Genomic DNA, 19,003 nt, shown 5'->3' with positions numbered 1-19,003 from the left:
TCATAACGCAAAAAATAAAAGAATGCACAAACAATCAAATACCACCGAAAGAAAGCTCAATTCGTGGGAAAAAAGGATGCAAATTTCATTTGGGTGCAGCTCTACATGACCGCGCAATTGTCAAAGTAACGCAGTGCCGTAAAATGGCCTGGTCAGGAACAGGGGTAAATCCTCAGGAGGGCAAATACCACTTTAATGACAAAGTCATTCTGAATACACAGGTCCATAGATAGTGTACAGGAGGGGTTACATACACAGTACATTGTTGGACATGTACAGAAAATGCCACAGAGTATAGAAGATGTCAGGTAGGACGGTGCGCCATGCTATGCTGTGACGTAGGTGTACAGGAGCCACAAAAGCCCTCAAATCCAATCTTTATTGCCCATCAAATATCCAGTAGGTGCCCTCGTAGAGGAATGCAGATTGAGCAAATGAAAGGAGGCCATATTTACTAAGGGCAAGCCTTTCGCTTCCACTAGCTGAGACGTTTCTGTCGTGTAGCCCCGAATAGTAGCGCTACCCATACTAAACATGGCGCCCATTCGCTTATCCCGCACAGCCTCCCTAAGGCTTTCCCCGCCCCCTCTGCCCGGAACTCGGATCCTGCGTGCTGCGTGGAGTGTGTTGATGTCCACGAGGGAGAGCCATGCCTGTGAGTTGACAGCTAATGGCGCACTTTGGGTTCCATCTGTCGGACATGTGTGCGGCGACTTCACAGATAGTCACCGTGCATGTGCCGGGACTTTGAGTTAGGTGACGTCACGTGGTCCCGTGCTGGGTCCAGCTGACAGCTGCGGTGTGGTTGTGTCCCTGTGATCGGCAGGTGTATTGGTGATCGGTCTGTGTGTTCTGGCCGGTATCATCTGCGGCCCTATAGGGAATGCATGGCTGGCCGATCACACAGCTGATCACAAGGCCTGGTCATTATTCCTGTCTGTCAGTGTACTGGACCTGTGATCGGAGAGGATCGACAATTCATTGTTTATTCTTCACATTCCTCCCTTCATCAGGATCCCATAGATTCACACTACATTCACCTTCTGGGGCTATTCCCAAACAGATCACTCTGCTACCATATGGTGCCCCTGGCAGAGGGCGCCCATGTGAGAGCGTGTACCTGGGCTTGTGCAACGGGAAAGCTTGCCCTGGGATTATACGCCTGGCATAGTGCACTGGGATAGCGTGCTAGGAGAGCGCGTATCTGGCATAGTGCGCACCTGGGATTGTGCAACAGAAGAGTGTGCACCTGGGATTATACGCCTGGCATAGTGCACTGGGATAGCGTGCTAGGAGAGCACACACCTGACATAGGGCGCCAGGAGAGCGCGCACCTGGGATTATACGCCTGGCATAGTGCACTAGGATAGTGTGCTAGGAGAGCGCGCACCTGGGATTTTACGCCTGACGTAGGGCACCGGGAGAGCGTGCACCTGGGATTTTACACCTGGCATAGGGCGCCGGGAGAGTTCGCACCTGGGATTGTGCGCCTGGCATAGGGCGCCGGGAGAGCATGCACCTGGGATTGTGCACCTGGCATAGTGCGCGCCTGGGATTGTGCGACAGGAGAGCGTACACTTGGGAATATATGACTGGGATAGCGTGCTAGGAGAGCGCGCACCTGGGATTGTGCGCCTGACATAGGGTGCCAGGAGAGAGAATGAAACCTGGAACTGACTGCACTGGTGTACCAGGTCCATTTGAATACATGGAAACCGCTTTGCATGCATTTCTGATGATGAAAAAAGGCTCTGGACAGCATCTGGACATGGAACAGTTAAAAAAACACTTCTAAACGCGGTTAACATCGTTTACAAACGTTTGGCGTTTGTATTGAACTGTATCGTTGCTGTATTGTCTCCCTTTATTTTGTAAGGCTCCATGTACACGGGACACTTCTGAACGATGGAAACTGACTGCTGGAAAACGTAGGTTAAAAAACGTCTGTTTAGCCACATTTGCATACCGCGTTTGAGCGTATGCTTTTAGAAGCGTTTTGTTAAGATAACCTCAGGAGACCTTCCAGAATGCACTGAAAACTAGTAAAGAAATTAACTATTTCAGACATTTTGAGAGAAGCAGAGAGAGCAGAATTTGTTGAGATTAGCTGTCTTTTTTTTTTTTTTTTCGTGGTGTTTGGATGTGTTCCAGCTCATTTCTGTGCAGAAATTATTGCAGCAGTGTCTAACATATTTTCTTTCATGCGAAACCTCAATGTATGGTGTACCAGGTCCCTTTGTGTACTGGGAAAACGCTTTGCATGCATTTTTTGATGATGAAAAAAAGGCTCTGGACATGGAAGAGTTAAAAGAAATTTGCAAACGCTTATAAATGCGGTTAGCCACGTTTACAAGCATTTGAAATTCGGATAAAATCTGCTGAAGGCAAGTTTGGTGCGTTAAAAAAAAACGACTGTAAACTCAAGTGCCTGTAAACGAAGATGTGTACATGGACACATAGAAATACATTAGGGTGAGTTCAGGGGCTGCTGAAAAAAACGCTGAACAGCTTCTGAACGTGAGTTTATCAGCTGCAGTGTACAGGAGCCCTAATGCTGACCTGCGATGGATGGGAATGAATGCATGTCTTGACAGCAATGTCAGGTACAGGAGAACTGTTAAATATGGAGAACGTCATTGCAGGTTTTCATTGTGATGCTGGTTGTATTGCTCACTCTTCTCTTCAATCCCTTTTGAGTCACTTGACACACAACACTACTGTCTGCAGCAGATGGCTTGTGACTTGGAGTCTGATCTGCACGCTTGTTACACTTCAGTGACTGGGCACTAATATCTGTAAGCTGTCATAACAGCCAGAGAACCTGCCATTGTAAGGTGGAGACGGGCAATGGCTGCACCTGGATTTCCTTTCGGAGAAATGTACTTTCACGCATGTGACGATCTATAGCTCTGCACACTTACATGCATGAGTGTCTGCTGAACAAAAGGAAAATAAAACAGCTGTCAAGTCTGGGCACACTTCTCAATATTTGCACAAACATGTCCGTATGTATTGCCATGATGATATGTTTACCTACAAGCTAGTTCAGGTGCACTAGTGATATTTTTTTCCCCCGGCTATTTGTCTTATTATTGCAGTTAACCCAAGGAAACAAACCAAATGTATTTCAGATTTTTTAAAATAAGTGTGCCACAAAAACTACTAAAAGTTTCAGGGAAACCATACATGACATATAGGGGAGATTTCAATAACGCATGCAAGGTGGATGGAGGAATCCTTTCTGCTGTGCCATCAGATGTTGAGTAGGAGGACTCCTGACACTGACCAGCCGCTGATCAACAAAAGTTTGTCAACAGTCCCAATCCACAGAAGTCGCTTGTTAGATTGATTTCTGTTGAGCTATATATGGATCGAAATCTGTTTAGTCCCTGCTGAACTGGCCAGATTTCCATCAATGTTTGGCCAGCTTAAGTAATGACTCCGATTGTACTTGGATAGACCCTGAAACTGAAGAATCTCTTAGATTGTAAGCTCCAAGGAGCAGGGCCCTCTTATATTGAACTGTATCGTTGCTGTATTGTCTCCCTTTATTTTGTATGGCTCCATGTACACGGGACGTTTGGAAAACTCTTTTGAACGATGGAAACTGACTGCTGGAAAACGTAGGTTAAAAAAGTCTGTTTAGGCGCGTTTGCATACCGCGTTTATGAGCATTTGCGTTTAGAAGCATTTTTTAAGATAACCTCAGGAGACCTTCCAAAATGCCCAGAATGCACTGAAAACCAGTAAAAAATTAACGATTTCAGACATTTTGAGAGAAGCAGAGAGAGCAGTATTTGTTGAGATTAGCGGTCTTTTTTATTTTTCGTGGTGTTTGGATGTGTTCCAGCTCATTTCTGTGCAGCAATTATTGCAGAAGTGTCTAACATTTTCTTTCATGCAGAACCTCAAATTATGGTGTACCAGGTCCATTTGAGTACCGGGAAAACACTTTGCATGCATTTTTCATGCTGAAAAAAGGCTCTGGATAGCATCTGGAAAAGGAAGAGTTAAAAGAAATTTGCAAACGCTTATAAACGTGGTTAGCCATGTTTGCACACGTTTGAACCGCTGATAAAATCTACTCCTGAATGCAAGTTTGTTGCGTTCAAAAAAACGACTGTAAACTCAACTGCCTGTAAACAAAGATGTGTACATGGACACATAGAAATACATTAGGGAGAGTTCAGGGGCTGCTGAAAAAAAAGTAGAAAAAATCCTAAACGTGAGTTTATCAGCTGCAGTGTACATGGAGCCTTAAGCGCTGAGCAAACTGTTGGCGCTATATAAATCCTGTATAATAATTTGTAATGTTTTTTGGTTATAGGACTGATTGTTTACAGCAAACAAACCCATGTTCTTCCAACAGGTTTACTTTAACCACTTGCCTACCGGGCACTTATACCCCCTTCCTGCCCATGCCAATTTCCAGCTTTCAGCGCTGTCACACTTTTGACAATTGCGCGGTCATGCAACACTGTACCCATATGAAATTTTTATCATTTTTTTGTGACAGCTTTATTTTGGTGGTATTTAATCACCTCTGGGTTTTTTATTTTTTCTTAAACCAAAAACCACTAAAAATTATGAAAAAATTTTTTTTCTTAGTTTTTGTTATCAAATTTTGTAAATAAGTGATTTTCTCCTTCACTGATGTGCACTGATAGGCTGCACTGATGGACACTGATAGGTGGCACTGATGAGGAGGCACTGGTAGGTGGCACTGATGGGCATTGACAGGCAGCACTGATACATGGCACTGTTAAGCGGCACTGACTGGCACTGTTAGGCGGCACTGACTGGCAGCTCAGATGGGCACTGATATGTGGCATTGGTATGCACTGATATGTGGCACTGATGGGCACTGGCCCGAGGCACTGACATAAGGCACTGATGTACACTGACAGGTGGCACTGCTGGGGCTACACTGATCATCAATGCCCTGATCAGTGTACATGTCCCCTCCACAGAAAGCCGATTACCGGCTCTCCTCTCCTCTCGAGCTGTCAGCGTGACAGCTCGAGAGGAGAGAAATGCCGATAACCGGCATTTCCCTGTTTACATGTGATCAGCTGTGATTGGACACAGCTGATCACATGACCGAGCCGACATCTTCGGCTCTTTCCGTGATCGGTGTTCCGCTGGGTCTGAGGGACACAGCGCATCGCCGCGCTGCGTGCTCCCTGAGCCGCGCATGCGCAGTGAGAATGGGAGGACATCGTATGACGTCCTCCCAGAACGAGAGAACCACCTTGCGCCCGTCATATTACTATATGGCGGGTGGGAGGTGGTTAATTAACCCTCCCAGCCCATGGACCATTACTGTGTTACTCTGTTCAGCTACCAGGAGCAAAGAAAATACTGTGTACTCTCAAGTATGGAGGAGCATGTGACTCGTTCCATGTGACAGCTCTTGACCAAACACCGGAGCTGCCACCTGTGGTGAGTCCATAGCCCTGTATAAGATATGACTTGTAGTTTACACTGGGGGGGGGGGGCTCTTCTATAGAGCTGGGGAGAGAGGAAATGCTAGGTGATCATGTGCTGCTGTGTAGTTTGGGATTAAAGAGGACCTGTTGCTTTTGCCGTGTTTGGGCATAGGCCCACTATAAGATCTGTCTGTGCTGGGGTAAAAACATCCAATCCTTGATGGCTTGATCTGCTATGAATGCTTTTCTGAATGAAGCCTTACATTGCTAGAAAGAAGAAACTTGAAATGGTTTTGAAAAACATCACTGTGTTTACATCGAGCATTTCAGTCCGAAGGCTATTGACCATCAGAGTTTACCCACGGAGATATGAAATGATTACTGCTCAAGTGGCAGCCTGTGCTGGGACATGTCTGAACATGTTCACTGAGCCAGTCCCAAAGTGTAAATTCCACATTGAATGGTGATATGAGTAGTGTGAGATTATGGTGAAGGTCAATTATGTTATGAATTTTTACATTTGTGAAAGACTTGCCGTACTTTTTGGTGCTTTTCTGGATGAAATTTTTTTTTTTTACGTCTATGGAAATCAAAAGCTTTGTCAGTTAAGCCTGGTCCTAGATAGGCAGAGTTCTCACCAGGAATGATGGTGGTGGTGACACCTGTCCATCTTCAGTTGCAGCACCATTTGTACCCGTAGTGATTTTTGACTCCGGCGTTGGGTGAGCGCGGAGCATGTGCAGTGAAGTCTTAAGTTTTATTTTATTTTCTGTTTATAACATTCTGCAGACATTAACTAAAATGAATGTGCTGCCTTACTACAATGCAGCAGAGAGGTCTGAATGGGTCCTTAAAGGGGACCTTCAGCTTACTCAGGAATCCGATGCCTGGGACATGCGTTTCTGGACGCTGAGCACGTATTTTTTTTTTTCTTTTTTTTTCACATTTAGGAAGCCGCTAATGTGGGCAAGCAGCAGGATTTTGCTTGACAGATGGGGGCCAGTGTCTCATTTACTTGCCCAGCAGATGTGCTTCCCTGATACTCCCCTTTCCTGACGAGCACCCAATTAGTCTCTCCCCTCCCTGCCAGTCCCCAGGTGTGCGGTGGAGATGGGTAGGCCGGTGAGTAGGAGATAAACAGCATCAAAGTTTTTTTTGTTTTGTTTTTTAATCAGGACAAGTAGATAGTCATGAGGGACAAGTAGATTGGTACCCTGATTTAGTCCCTTGGTCAAGTAGTTATCCAGCCGCCAAATCCAGAGTTGTCCCGCTGACATTCTTCTGTCAACAGATACCACTGGGTCCCGACCTTGCTTGTGACATCATCACGATGCCCACTGGCTCTTGTGGGTTCAGCCAGCGGGGCCTTGTGATGATGCACCCCTAGGCTCACCCGCTTCAACATTCTGAATGAGAGACTAAAGGCCTCCTGAGATATGTGAACGTGCATATCCCAGGAGGCACAGTGAGCACTATGCACGTCATTCATCTAGGCCAGGGGTCTTCAAACTTTCTAAACAAGGGCCAGTTTACTGTCCTTCAGACTTTAGGGGGGCTGGACTGTGGCCAGCAGGAGTAGAAAATGTCCTGGTGTCAGAGGGAGTAAACAATGCCACATCTTCAGTGGGAGGAACCGTGCCCCATTATTGGTGTCAGTAGGAGGAATAGTGCCCCATTGTTGGTGTCAGTGGAAGGAATTATGCTTCTGTTGGTTGTACCAATGAGAAGAATAGTGCCCTATCATTGTTGTCAGTGGGAGGAATAGTTCTTCATTGCTGGTGTCAGAGCTCTGAGGAAGATGGGATCTCCCTTCAAAACGCGTCAGCCATTACATAGTCTCCCTTCAATTGGGATTTGCATGGTACTCTGGCTCTTGTGATCCATTCTTGGACATTTTATGTTTTTAAAGTGCAACGTTTGTTAGGCTGCACAACCTTTGATCCTTTTGGTGGTCGAGTTTTCATGGAGGTTGGTTAATCCACCAATTCTTGATTTGGGTTTCTGAGCGCAGGAGATGTCGTCTTGATTTTGCAAGAATTATGCCCCCATTGTTGGTGTCAGTAGGAGGAATAGTACCCCAAGGGCCAGATAAAGGCAAGCAAAGGGGCACATCTGGCCCCTGGGCCACAGTTTGGAGACCATTGATCTAGGTAAATGATGTGCATTGAGGGGCGGAGCTGTTTACTGGGGGTGTGAAAGAAAACAAAACAAAAAAACTCTTGTATTTGTGGAGAGGAGGGTTGGAGCAGGGGGAACTTTAAAGCTACAGTTTGGGAATGGCTTACTTTGCTTTATTTGGCCCAAGTTGGACCAAGTTGTAAGTATGTGCCAAAGCTGTGGTATCCCTGTGGTAGGTACCACTTCAACCGTGATCGCCAATAACTTCTGGTTTCCTTTTTCGGATTGGACTTTTCTGGGACAAGGTGGAGATTGTGACATCACCCACCATCCCTCCACAGACACTGATGACTACTGTAGTAGCGGTGACTACTACAGTGATTTCCAGCTTCTACAGGGATAAGGATATAACTGATGGGCAGTGGTATTGTTTACCATTGTATGCAAGTCTCTTGCATATTCTAGAGATTAATATTTGCATTTATTGTAACATGTCCAGTAATGCTCTTCTGTGCTGCATACAAAACCTCATCATGTGGCTGCATTCCAGTAAAAAGTTCATGCCATAAAACGGTGAAGGCATTGCTGATCTGGGTGCAGAGGTTAATGATTACTATAGATGATATAAGGTGTGTTGCCTTCTCTTCCAATTTAGTCATCAGGGAAGTTGCATTCGTTTAGATTACAGCACACACAATCCGAGGAACAACACAGTCCTTTATCAGCATGGTGAATACATTACTGCTGTTATTTGTTACCATCTTGTGTCCCCTATAGATAGTTGAATGACATCATCTTATAGTAACTTCAGATATCTTCCCCAAGAGTGTTCTCATTGGGAATACAAATGTATTTTTGCTTCTTTTCAGTTGGCCAAAGATTTACTGCATCCATCCTCTGATGAGGAGAAGACTAGACATAAGAAGAAGAGGTTGGTTCAGAGCCCAAACTCCTACTTTATGGATGTAAAATGCCCAGGTAAGACCAATCCTCTATTCTTGTTTGTACTTTAGAACATCATATATTAACCACTGGCCATTTTTTGCGTTGCGACGCTGTTACTTTGACTGACAGTTGAGCAACACTGCACCCAAAGGAAATTTACATCCTTTTTTTTTTTTTTTTTTCCCACGAATTGAGCTTTTTGTTCGGTGGTATTTGATCGTCTGTGTGGTTTATTTTTTGCGCTATAAAAAAACCCCATAAATGTTGAGAAAAAAAACAATATTTTTGACTTTTTGCCATTAAACATGTCCATTAAAACATGTCGTTTTTTTATTGTGCAAAAAAAAAAAGACCTTTTGACTTTTTGCTATTAAACGTCCAGTAAAAAAATTTAAATCTAATGTAGTCATAATATTAGGCCTAAATGTATTCTGCTACATGTTTTTGCTACAAAAAAAATCCTAATACGTGGAAATTATTTGGTTTACGTGAAAGTTATAGTGTTTACAAATGGCGGTGTAGATACTGGGATTTTAAAAATTTTTTTACTAGTAATGGCAGCGATCAGCGACTTATAGCGGGACTGCGGTGGACATTCTGACACTGGGGGGAACTGACTTGGTGTTGCTGACATCCCCAGTGACACCAACACAGTGATCAGTGCTAAACAAAAAAAAAAAAAAAAAGCACTGACACTGTACTAATGGCACTGGGCAGGAAGAGGTTAACATGACAGGCGATCAAATGGTTAACTGTGTGTTGTTTCACAGTAAGCTGTGTGTGGGTGCTTCACTGTAATCACACAGCCATCCAAGGCAGTGCGCACGAGCTGACAGGGTGAACTGTATTGTTTACATACAGTTCTCCTCCCCGTTGGAGATCCTCGGCAATCACCGAGTGCTGGCGAGTAATCGCCGCCCGGGGCCCAATGATTGACAGTTGCGGATGCGAATGGCTGTGCAGGTAGGGCACACGTGCCCCCTACCCGGTAATGCAAAATCACGTGTGTATATATACGTGATTTTGCGCACCCGTGCCGCCCTGTAGCAGTATATCCACTATAGTGCGGTTGGGAAGCTGTTAGAGTGTTTGTAAACCCAACATTTCATATTCCTGATTTGTGTCTCCGTTACTATGTACTTGTATGAAAATTATCCTGTTCTGTTAGTAGCGCTTCCTTTGTGTGAAATCCTTGGTGTTCTTGCCAGTCCCTCTGCTTTTCTATTAAAATCTGCATGTAGCCTGACAATGTCGGGATCCACCGAAATGCCTGATTGGCAGCTGACTCAGCATTTCTGTTTTCAATATTTGTATTAAGAAAGTTTTGTTTTTAAGAATATAACAAGCTCAAAATACGCCCTCACAGGGGCAGAGCAGAACAATAACACATAAACAGAGACATCCTGCTGACTTGTATTTGTCAAATAACGAAATGTCCAATGACATCAAGAAGAGACGGCAAAAAGCCGAACCAAATAGCAGCAATCCAACATAATATCAAAAAAAGAGAAAAGAAAAAAGGTTAGAAGAAAAACAAAGAAAATATAACAAAAGGGAATCAGAAAGAAACATGAAAGAAGGGAAACTAGAAGGATCACGGATTCGGGGCTAGCATAGGCAGCGACTATAGGAGGCCATAACAAGTAGGAGGCAGGAATGGCAAGGAATAACGTATCCAAAGTTCCTAAACCTTAAGGAATCTCGGATGAGAATCATGAAGAATGCTAGACATCTGTTTATTGAACAACATAGCATTCATCCGAGTCTTTACCCCCTGGAAGACAACCAAAGGGGTTCTCCAAGCTTGAGCTATAGCACGTTTGGCCGAAATAAAAAGGTAGGATGCCAATTTCTGCTGAGACCTAGACAGAACCAAAATTGGGCAATGCAGGAAGGCTACCTTTGCATCCCTATGGACCGTAATATGAACTGACTCAGCATTTCATTTTGTCGCTGAGAGCCTGAACCAGCCGCTTACATGCTCCACAGACCAGAACAGCAGTGAGTGCTGGAGGGGCAGAGCACAGAGCAGTGATTGACAGTCACTGCTCTCTGCTTAGAGCGGACCTGAGAGCCGAGTGATCATAATATCGCTTCGTTCTCGGGCTTCGAGCCAGAGGGACAGCTGAATCATTGGACCAATGCTGCAACCATATAGGTGAGTATATGTGTGCCCCTTTATATTGTAAAGCACTGAGAAAACTGTTGGCACTCTACATCCTGTATAATAATATTAATGTTTGGGGGGCTGGAGGGGCAGAGCAGAGAGCAGTGACTGACAGTCACTGCTCTCTGCTCTGAGCAGACCAAGAACTGAGTGCTTAGCAGTCATGTGATTGCTCAGCTCTCTGACTTAGAGTGTGTGCATGCGTGTTTGTCCATGTGTGTGTCTGTTCGTCCGTCCTAAACTTCTCCTTTAACTCTGTATATTGTGCACTTCCCTTTGAAATTAACATTTAAATCATTAAGAACATTAATCTGTCTAATAACAGCCAGTACTTGGCAATTTATTATAATTAAGAATAAATCTGCTGACTTGGGATTTTGAATTTTTATTCAGATTTGTTTTTTTGCCAGTAAATCCTTGTTTTCTTCACCTTTCAGTTTACACAAAGAGTTGTGAAACCTAAAATTGGAAGCTATCCTTTTTATGAATCCCTGGTCCCCTGGTAGTTTTGTTGTATATTTGAACCTATTCAGCTGAACTGCAAGTGAAATGATTGCCTTGTTTATTCATTATTTAATGTCTTTGTTTTTCCAGGATGCTATAAGATCACTACTGTATTCAGCCATGCACAGACGGTTGTCCTTTGTGTAGGATGCTCGACAGTCCTGTGCCAGCCCACAGGTGGAAAAGCCAGGCTCACAGAAGGTAACTGTTTCTAAACTCCCTTTGGGCATGATCTTACATTGAAGTCTACGGAAACTAGCATGTTCTCATTTGTTGAGGGTTTTACAGGATTTGGTTTTTCTGAGACAATTGGTTTATACTGCTGTGAACAGGAGAAATTGAACAAGAACAAAAAACTGTTGGCCAGCCAGGTATAACCCCTTCTACACCCAGCATGCTTTACTTGTTTGCTGGTTTTGGTGTCCTAGGAGGATGGTTGCCATTTCTCTATTAAGAGAAGTTTAACTTTTTTTTTTTTTTTAGCCATTTTCTACTTTTCAGGATTTTTTTTTTTCCCCTTCAATCAAGGCTTCATATGTTGCTGAGCTCTTTATGCAGCTTTCCAGATTGCTGCATGCTCCGTAATTAGCTTTAGAGCCTTTTACCTGGACCATGCTGGACTGAAGCCTGGAATATGGCTTTGGGCACAGGGCTCCGCTTGTGGTGCTTTTCAGACCTCTGCAGAGCACTTTCCAGGTATAGAGTTGTGGCACAGCCTCCGATGTGACCCAGTCCCTGAAGATCTTTAACCACTTCAAGTCCGGACACTTTCATTCCCCCCACCTCCTGCCCAGGCCAAATTTCAGCTTTCAGTGCCATCACACTTTGGCAATTGTGCGGTCATGCAACACTGTACCCATATGATTTTTTTTTTAGCATTTTTTTGAGACAGATAAAACTTTATTTTGGTGGTTTTTATTCACCATTGGGATTTTTAGTTTTTTTGCTATATAAATAAAAAAAAGTCCAGAAAAGTTTTCCTTATAAAATTTTGCAAATCTTTCTTCATAAATCTTGGCCAAAATGTATTCATCTATCTTTTTAGTAAAAAAAAAATAACATTCGTTTTATAACCAAAAATTATAATTTAAAAAATTTTTTTTTACATTATTATGTTTTTATATATTTTTTTTTTTTTAACATACTGTCACCCTAGCAGTACTGCTACTTGTAGGGGGTGATGATTTTTTTTTTCTTTTTTTACACTGATTGCTTTTACACCCATAAAGGCTGTAAAATCAATCATTTTCTCCTTCTCTGGCTGCATTCTTGCAGTCATTTAGAAATACTGTGCGAGTTTTGATTGGTCACTGCTTGTCACATGGTACAATTCTGTTGTGAATAGCCTTGTACCATGTGACCTCTGTGATCATTCACAGATTTTATAAGTAGTGACAATGATGTCAGGAAGTGACATCTTGTTTACTACTATTCATGTGATCACTGATTGGCCAATCGGTGATCACATGAATCAGGACCTCACACGGAGGTCCCATACACCGATTGCGGTGCCGCACGCTCCCAGGCAATGGATGAGGGGGGAATGTTTAAAAACGTCCACCCCCTCCCGCAGCGCTCCCGTCTGGCCGTTTATGTACATGGACTGGCTGGGAAGTGGTTAATGAGTACATTGTGTGGGCCAAGTAAATTTAATTTCAACGGTTTACACAGTTGTACTTCTTCCCAAGTGCAAAGGGGAACAGTCCCGCTACATCAGGCTTTTACAACTCCTGATCCACTGATTTTCAGGTCTGCCTGCAGTGTCCCCCTCAGGGACCAAACAACTACAACCTAGTTTCTCTACAAGTCCAAACTCCTTTTTGTGTGTGGTTTTTTTTTTTTTTTTTTCCTTCCTTTTAGCTATATTAGGTGTGGCCCTCTCAATATTCAGGAAAGAGGTCTCTCAATTATGGTGGATATTATGGACCTGTTCTGAGGAGGCCTCTATCAAGAAGTGGGCTCTTCCCATCATTGCTATGATGTTCTCTTGCCTTCATAAAACATATGCGGGGAACTCTTTGGGTGAAATGTTGGTCTGTGAAACAGCAATGTAAAAAAACACTTGTGGATTCCTTTTTGATAAAGGATGTTACTGGGGGTAAAGTTATCAATTTACCCCAGCAAAATAATCCTTATCCACAAGCTGGTAAGTCTCCTCCCTTCCTTGAGGCCAAGAAGCGTTCCTTTCATTACTGCAATGCTTCAACCTCCAAGGCCAGACCCAAACCAAGAGCTGTGTTAAATCACAAGGCCTGTACCCTTAAATCTTCCAAGTCTACAGACAAGCCCAGTTCAGCATGAAGTGGGGAGAGGGAGCCCTTCATGCTGCAGTGGACTTGTCTGTGGGATTAGAAAGTATTGGTCTTTGCGAGCGATGGGTTAGAGTTGTAGTTTCCAAGGGTTACAAGTTTGAATTCCACTCTCTCCCTCATTCCAGCTTCATCTTGTCCAATCTGCAGATACTTCCGCACAGACTAGCAGATCTCTATGCTGCTGTTCTAAATCTTCTGAAACAAGAAATTGTTTCAACAGCACAAAGGTTTCATGGTTTTTACTTCCAATTTTTCACTTCTCCAAAGTAGAAATGTGACATTTGACCTATTTTCAGTCTGAAAGCTTTAAATGTCTTCATTCAAATCCAAAAATGTTCCATGGAACCCATGAGGTTTCAGTCTTCCTCTATCACAGGACTTTCTAGCCTTTGTGGACATCAAGGATGTGTACTTGCATGTCACCCATCTTTCCAGTGCGGTAACTCTTCCTCCGAATTGCTGTGGGAGTATAACACTACCAATTTGTAGCCCTAAGATTTGGGCTGCCTTCCACACCCGGAGTGTTTACAAAAGTATTTGCACCCCTGCTAGCCATACTACACTTCCAGGTTATTCACATTGTGGGATACCTGTACGATCTCCTACTAAAGGAGCAGTTGGCACAAATACTGAAAATGAGATGACGACTGTCCTGACTATAAAAAGTTTGGTTGGATCCTACGTCTTCAGTGCCACAAATAACATGTCATTTTGGAGTATCTGAGTCTCATCCTGGAAACGGCTCACTCCACAGTTTTTCTGTCTCATAAAGAACTTCTGACTCTCCACTATCAGTCTCTGACTGCAAGTCAGAAGCTGTACAACTCTGGGATTCTGGCAGGAGAATTCTGGTCTTGATGGTTGCCTCGTTTTGAGGCAGTTCTGCTCCAGGCGCCTACAACACATTCTATTGTCGTGGGATAAACAGTTTGAATCTCTGAATAACCTGGTCTTGGAAGATATTAACACATTCCAGTCCTAGATGCCTTGTTGGTGCAGGGGACTTGGTTGCCAGAGGAATCTTGTCTGCCAGTCGAAATTCTGGACCTTTTAAGCAGTTTGGTTGTCCCTGCAATGTTAGGTCTCCTGACTAGACAATCATTCGGTCAGGATTCAAATGGACAATGACATGGCAGTGGCATACATCAATCCTCATGGAGGAAGCCAGAGGTCTTGCTGTGGCAAGAGGGGTGGAAAGGATTCTAGCCTGGGCAGAACTCCCATGTTCCAACCTTGTACGTCATTTCATTCACTTTCAGGTTGACTACCCCAGTCCTGGAAAATAGACTGTACAACCCAAAGTGTTCCAGTACCTGTGTCATAGGTTGGGGTCACCGCATGTATTTTTCCAGGTTCAACAAGGGACAAATATCAGGTTTTGCAATCTTATTCCAAAAAACAGCCTCCCACTCGTTTGGTCAAGACTTTTGTACAGAGTGGTTCTCATGTGGCTACTCCTGTAAAACCAGCTTTGAATATGTAGGATTTGAATTTGGCTTTCTGGGCTCTTTAAAGACTGCCTTGCCATCACCACCTGAATGTAATTTGTTCTATGCCACTGCTTCTGTTAGAATGACTGACTCTGTTTTGGTCATTCTTGATGGTCCCTGTAAAGTGACACCAGCATCTTGTTCAAATGTTTTTCATGGTGGCTTAGACAGATCATCGTATAAGTTTATGGTATCAAGGACAAGGTTCCACCTTTTCCTGTCAAGGTGCACTCTTCCAGGTCTGTGAGTGCTGCTTTTGGGCATCAGGCAACTGTTTTCCCGATACGCAAGGATGCTGCCTGGTCTTCTGTTCACATGTTCTCCAAGTTTTACTAGGTGGATGGTCAGTCCTCATCTGATGCCAGAGTGGAAGCCCAGAGACTGACACTGAAACCTTCCACGATTAGAGACCTTGCAGGAGGTGACTTCCTAATTTTTAGTATTGTAGATTCAGACTCAAATGCCTTTTTCCCAGACCTTGGGCTTTAACAGTCATGCCAGTAAAACCAGTGAGTGTGAAACTGGCTAATCGGAACATGGGAAAGAAAATTCTAAGGATCTTACAGTGCTAATGAAGCATCCGCTTGATGTCTTTCCATATTAGCGTACCACATCCACCTGGGCTAATTGGGAGCAAGGAGGTCACTGGGAGGCCCTGTATCTGAATGCCGTGAAGCAAATAGGTTTAACCGCTTCCCCTCCGCCCTATAGCAGAAGTGCTGCTACGGGGGGGGGGGGGGCGGGTGCATAAAATCACGTGTGTGTGTACATGATTTTGCATTTCCGGGAAGGGGGCGCGTGTCGCGGCTGTCAATCACTGGGTCCCGGCCACTGATTACTCGCTGGTGATTGCCGAGCATCTCCAATGGGAGGGGGGAGAACTGTTTGTAAACAAAACAGTTCTCTCCCCTGTCAGCTCCTGCACACTGCTTTGCATGGCTGTACATAGCCATGCAAAGCAGCATGCTTACAGTGAAGCACATGCACACAGTTAACCTTTGATCGACCCACATGTTAACACCTTCATGCCCAGTGCCATTAGTACAATGTCAGTGCTTTTTATTAGCACTGATCACTGTATTGGTGTCACTGGGAATGTCAGTGACACGAAGTCAGTTCCCCCCAGTGTCAGAATGCCCGCCGCAGCTCCGTTGTAAGTCGGTGATCGCTGTCATTACTAGTTTAAAAAAAAAAAAATACCAGTGTATATATACCATCATTTGTAGACGCTATAACTTTCACGTAAACCAATTAATTTACACGTATTGGGATTTTTTTTTCTAGCACAGACATATAGCAGAATAAATTTTGTCCTAAATTTATGATGAAATATTGATTTTTTTTTTTTTTTTTTTTTTTTTCTAGATATGATCAATAGAAAAAAGTAAAAAATATTGGGTTATTTTTCTCAAAATTGTTGGTCTTTTGTTTTTTTGTTTTTTTTTTTGTTTTTTTTATAGCACAAAAAATAAACGCACACGCTGTCAAATACCACCAAAAGAAAGCTCTATTCATGGGGAAAAAAAAGACATCAATTTAATTTGGGTGCAGCATTGCATGACCACGCAATTGTCAGTTAAAGTAACACAGCACCATAATGCAAAAAATGTCCTGGTCAGGAAGGGAGGTAAATAATCTGGAGGGCAAGTGGGAAGGACAGGAAATGCATATGTACACTGATCCCACATAGCTAGCACCTCATATACTGCTTCTACTAGAGCAGGGTTTCTCAACTAGGGTTCCTCCTCCAGAGATTGCTAGGGGTTCTTTGAGCAATTTCTACCTCTCGGGTAAGTTCCCACTGACACCAATGGTCTTTTTAGCTATCTGTAAGGTGGGGGGGGGGGGTAATTCAGCTCAATGACCACAAGTGTAAGGAGCATTCTTCCCACTGACCATCACACTAATGTATCATGAGTTGTAGATATAGTCCTTTTTAGCAGGGGATCCCTGAGACCAGAAAGTTATTTCAAGGGTTCCTCTGTGTTGAAAAGGTTGATAAAGGCTGTGCTAGAGGATCCCTGTACCTGGAGACAAGGTTGCCCAGTTTGTTTTGGAACCTGGAGGCCAGGAAGTCCACATCTGGTGTTCCCTACATCCCCCCCACCCCACATGACGCAGGTCCTGGAATAAAGGGTTAACAGTCCACTACTTTGGGTCTAGGCATTGTCTACTGACAAAATCTGCCTGCCTTGTATGTATGGTTGCCAAGGCTGCAACGTGAAGATCAAGCAAGCATAGGATTAATTATACCTCTTGCCACAGCAATATGTCTGGTCTCTTCCTGATGACTGATGTGCATCGCCGCTGTGGTATTGTCCAACTGAATCCAAATTGGATGATCTTCCAGCAGGATGGACCTTTGCTGCATAGACAGACAAATCGTCCAAAGGACCAGGATGTTGATTGGACGATTAGAGCGGTTACCTTAAATTGGCTAAATTTTTTTTTTTTTTTTTTTTTTTTTTTTGTCGGTGTCCAATCCTCCTGAAAGATGGCAGTATAACCTATAAATACAGTGAATTCATCATTGCTTTACCTTCTTTAGTTACTGATATTTTAAAGTGGTTCTAAAGCCTAAACATTTTTTACCTTGATCCATTCACTGCATTAACCACTTTGCGTCGGTACCTCCTGGCCCTTTAAGAGTTTCAGAAGCCGGGAGGTGGGTGGGGTTTTAGGGTCATGTGACGCCATGATTCGCGGTTACGATTGGAAAAGGGGAGAACGGACCTTTCCATGAGTCAAGGACATATGTGCTGGGAGTTCGCAGGGCGCACGCTCTCAGCACATATGTACTTTCTAATTGCACACAAATATGCGGCCTCTCTGCGTCAAGCCCCAGGCGCCGAAAGGCCGCATATTTGTGTGCGCTCGGCGTCAAGGGGTTAAGCTAAACGATGTTTAGGTAGCAGAATTGCCCCCCTCACCCCCTTATACTTGCCTCAGTCTAGAGCTGTACCCAGCTGCATTCTTCTGATTTTCTAATTCTATGCCTGTGGAAGACGCCTACAGTTTGTGGTAAGTGGCAGTACACTTTTTTTTTTGGGAGCACAAACTCCCTTTGTGATGACAAGTTACATGTGCCAAATTCACTGCATAGACGTACTTTTGTATCCTTGTATGATCACGCAACACTGACAGCACAACATCTTCACAGGTTGTTCTTTCAGAAGGAAGCAGCACTAAGTTATTCATCTTCGTTTCTGTGACATGCTGCCGCACCTTGCAGATCGCCCCTCAGGATGATTCGCCTTATGTCCTGCTCACACCACTTTCCTCACTGTGGTATATTACGTTTGTCTTGTTGGCTTTTGTAAATCAGGGAGATTTTTTGCAGTTGAAGTTTGATTATGTGCAAACCATTTCCTAAATAAATTTAAAACTTGCAGTTGACTACTTTGTGTCCTGTTGTGATTGTTAAACACCTTTACAGTATAATTTTACCTATTGTACAGAATGGGAAAAAAAATAAATATATATATTCATATATATATATATATATATATATTCATATACTCTAACACTGCTCAAAACAATTAAAGGAACACTTTTTAGTCAGAGTATAGCATCAATTACACTCCTGGGATACTGATCTGGTCAGTTAAGTAGCAGAGGGGGTTGTTAATCAGTTTCAGCTACTTTTGTGTTAATGAAATCAACAGGTGCACCTAGATGGGCAACAATGAGACGACCCCCAAAACCGGAATGGTTTTACAGGTGGAGGCCACTGACATTTTTTTCCCTACTCCTCTTTTCTGACTGTTTTTCACTAGTTTTGCATTTGGCTAGGGTCGGAATCACTACTGGTAGCATGAGGCGATACCTGGACCCTGCAGAGATTGCACAGGCAGTCCAACTCCTCCAGGATGGCACATAAATACGTGCCATTGCCAGAAGATGTGCTGTGTCTCCCAGCACAGTCTCAAGAGCATGGAGGAGGTTCCAGGAGATAGGCAGTTACTCTAGGAGAGCTGGACAGGGCCATAGAAGGTCCTTAACCCATCAGCAGGACCGGTATCTGCTCCTTTGTGCAAG

The 19,003-nt window shown here is 43.8% G+C and overlaps 1 protein-coding gene across 1 annotated transcript; it reads left to right on the top strand.

Annotated features, from left to right (window-relative positions):
• The first annotated feature begins 528 nt into the window (after positions 1-528).
• On the top strand, positions 529-18,361 carry RPS27L (ribosomal protein S27 like). Its single transcript, XM_089671434.1, has 4 exons — positions 529-655; positions 8,417-8,525; positions 11,254-11,364; positions 18,126-18,361. The coding sequence occupies exons 1-4, from the start codon at positions 650-652 to the stop codon at positions 18,152-18,154; spliced, it is 255 nt and encodes an 84-aa protein (XP_089527560.1). The 5' UTR covers positions 529-649; the 3' UTR covers positions 18,155-18,361.
• Positions 18,362-19,003: the final 642 nt, after the last annotated feature.

Source organism: Staurois parvus, unplaced genomic scaffold, assembly GCF_062004578.1.
Source record: "Staurois parvus isolate SC_StPar_1 unplaced genomic scaffold, SC_StPar_1.0 ptg000105l, whole genome shotgun sequence".
Lineage (NCBI taxonomy): Eukaryota > Metazoa > Chordata > Amphibia > Anura > Ranidae > Staurois > Staurois parvus.
This window is presented reverse-complemented; position numbering and strand designations above follow the sequence as displayed.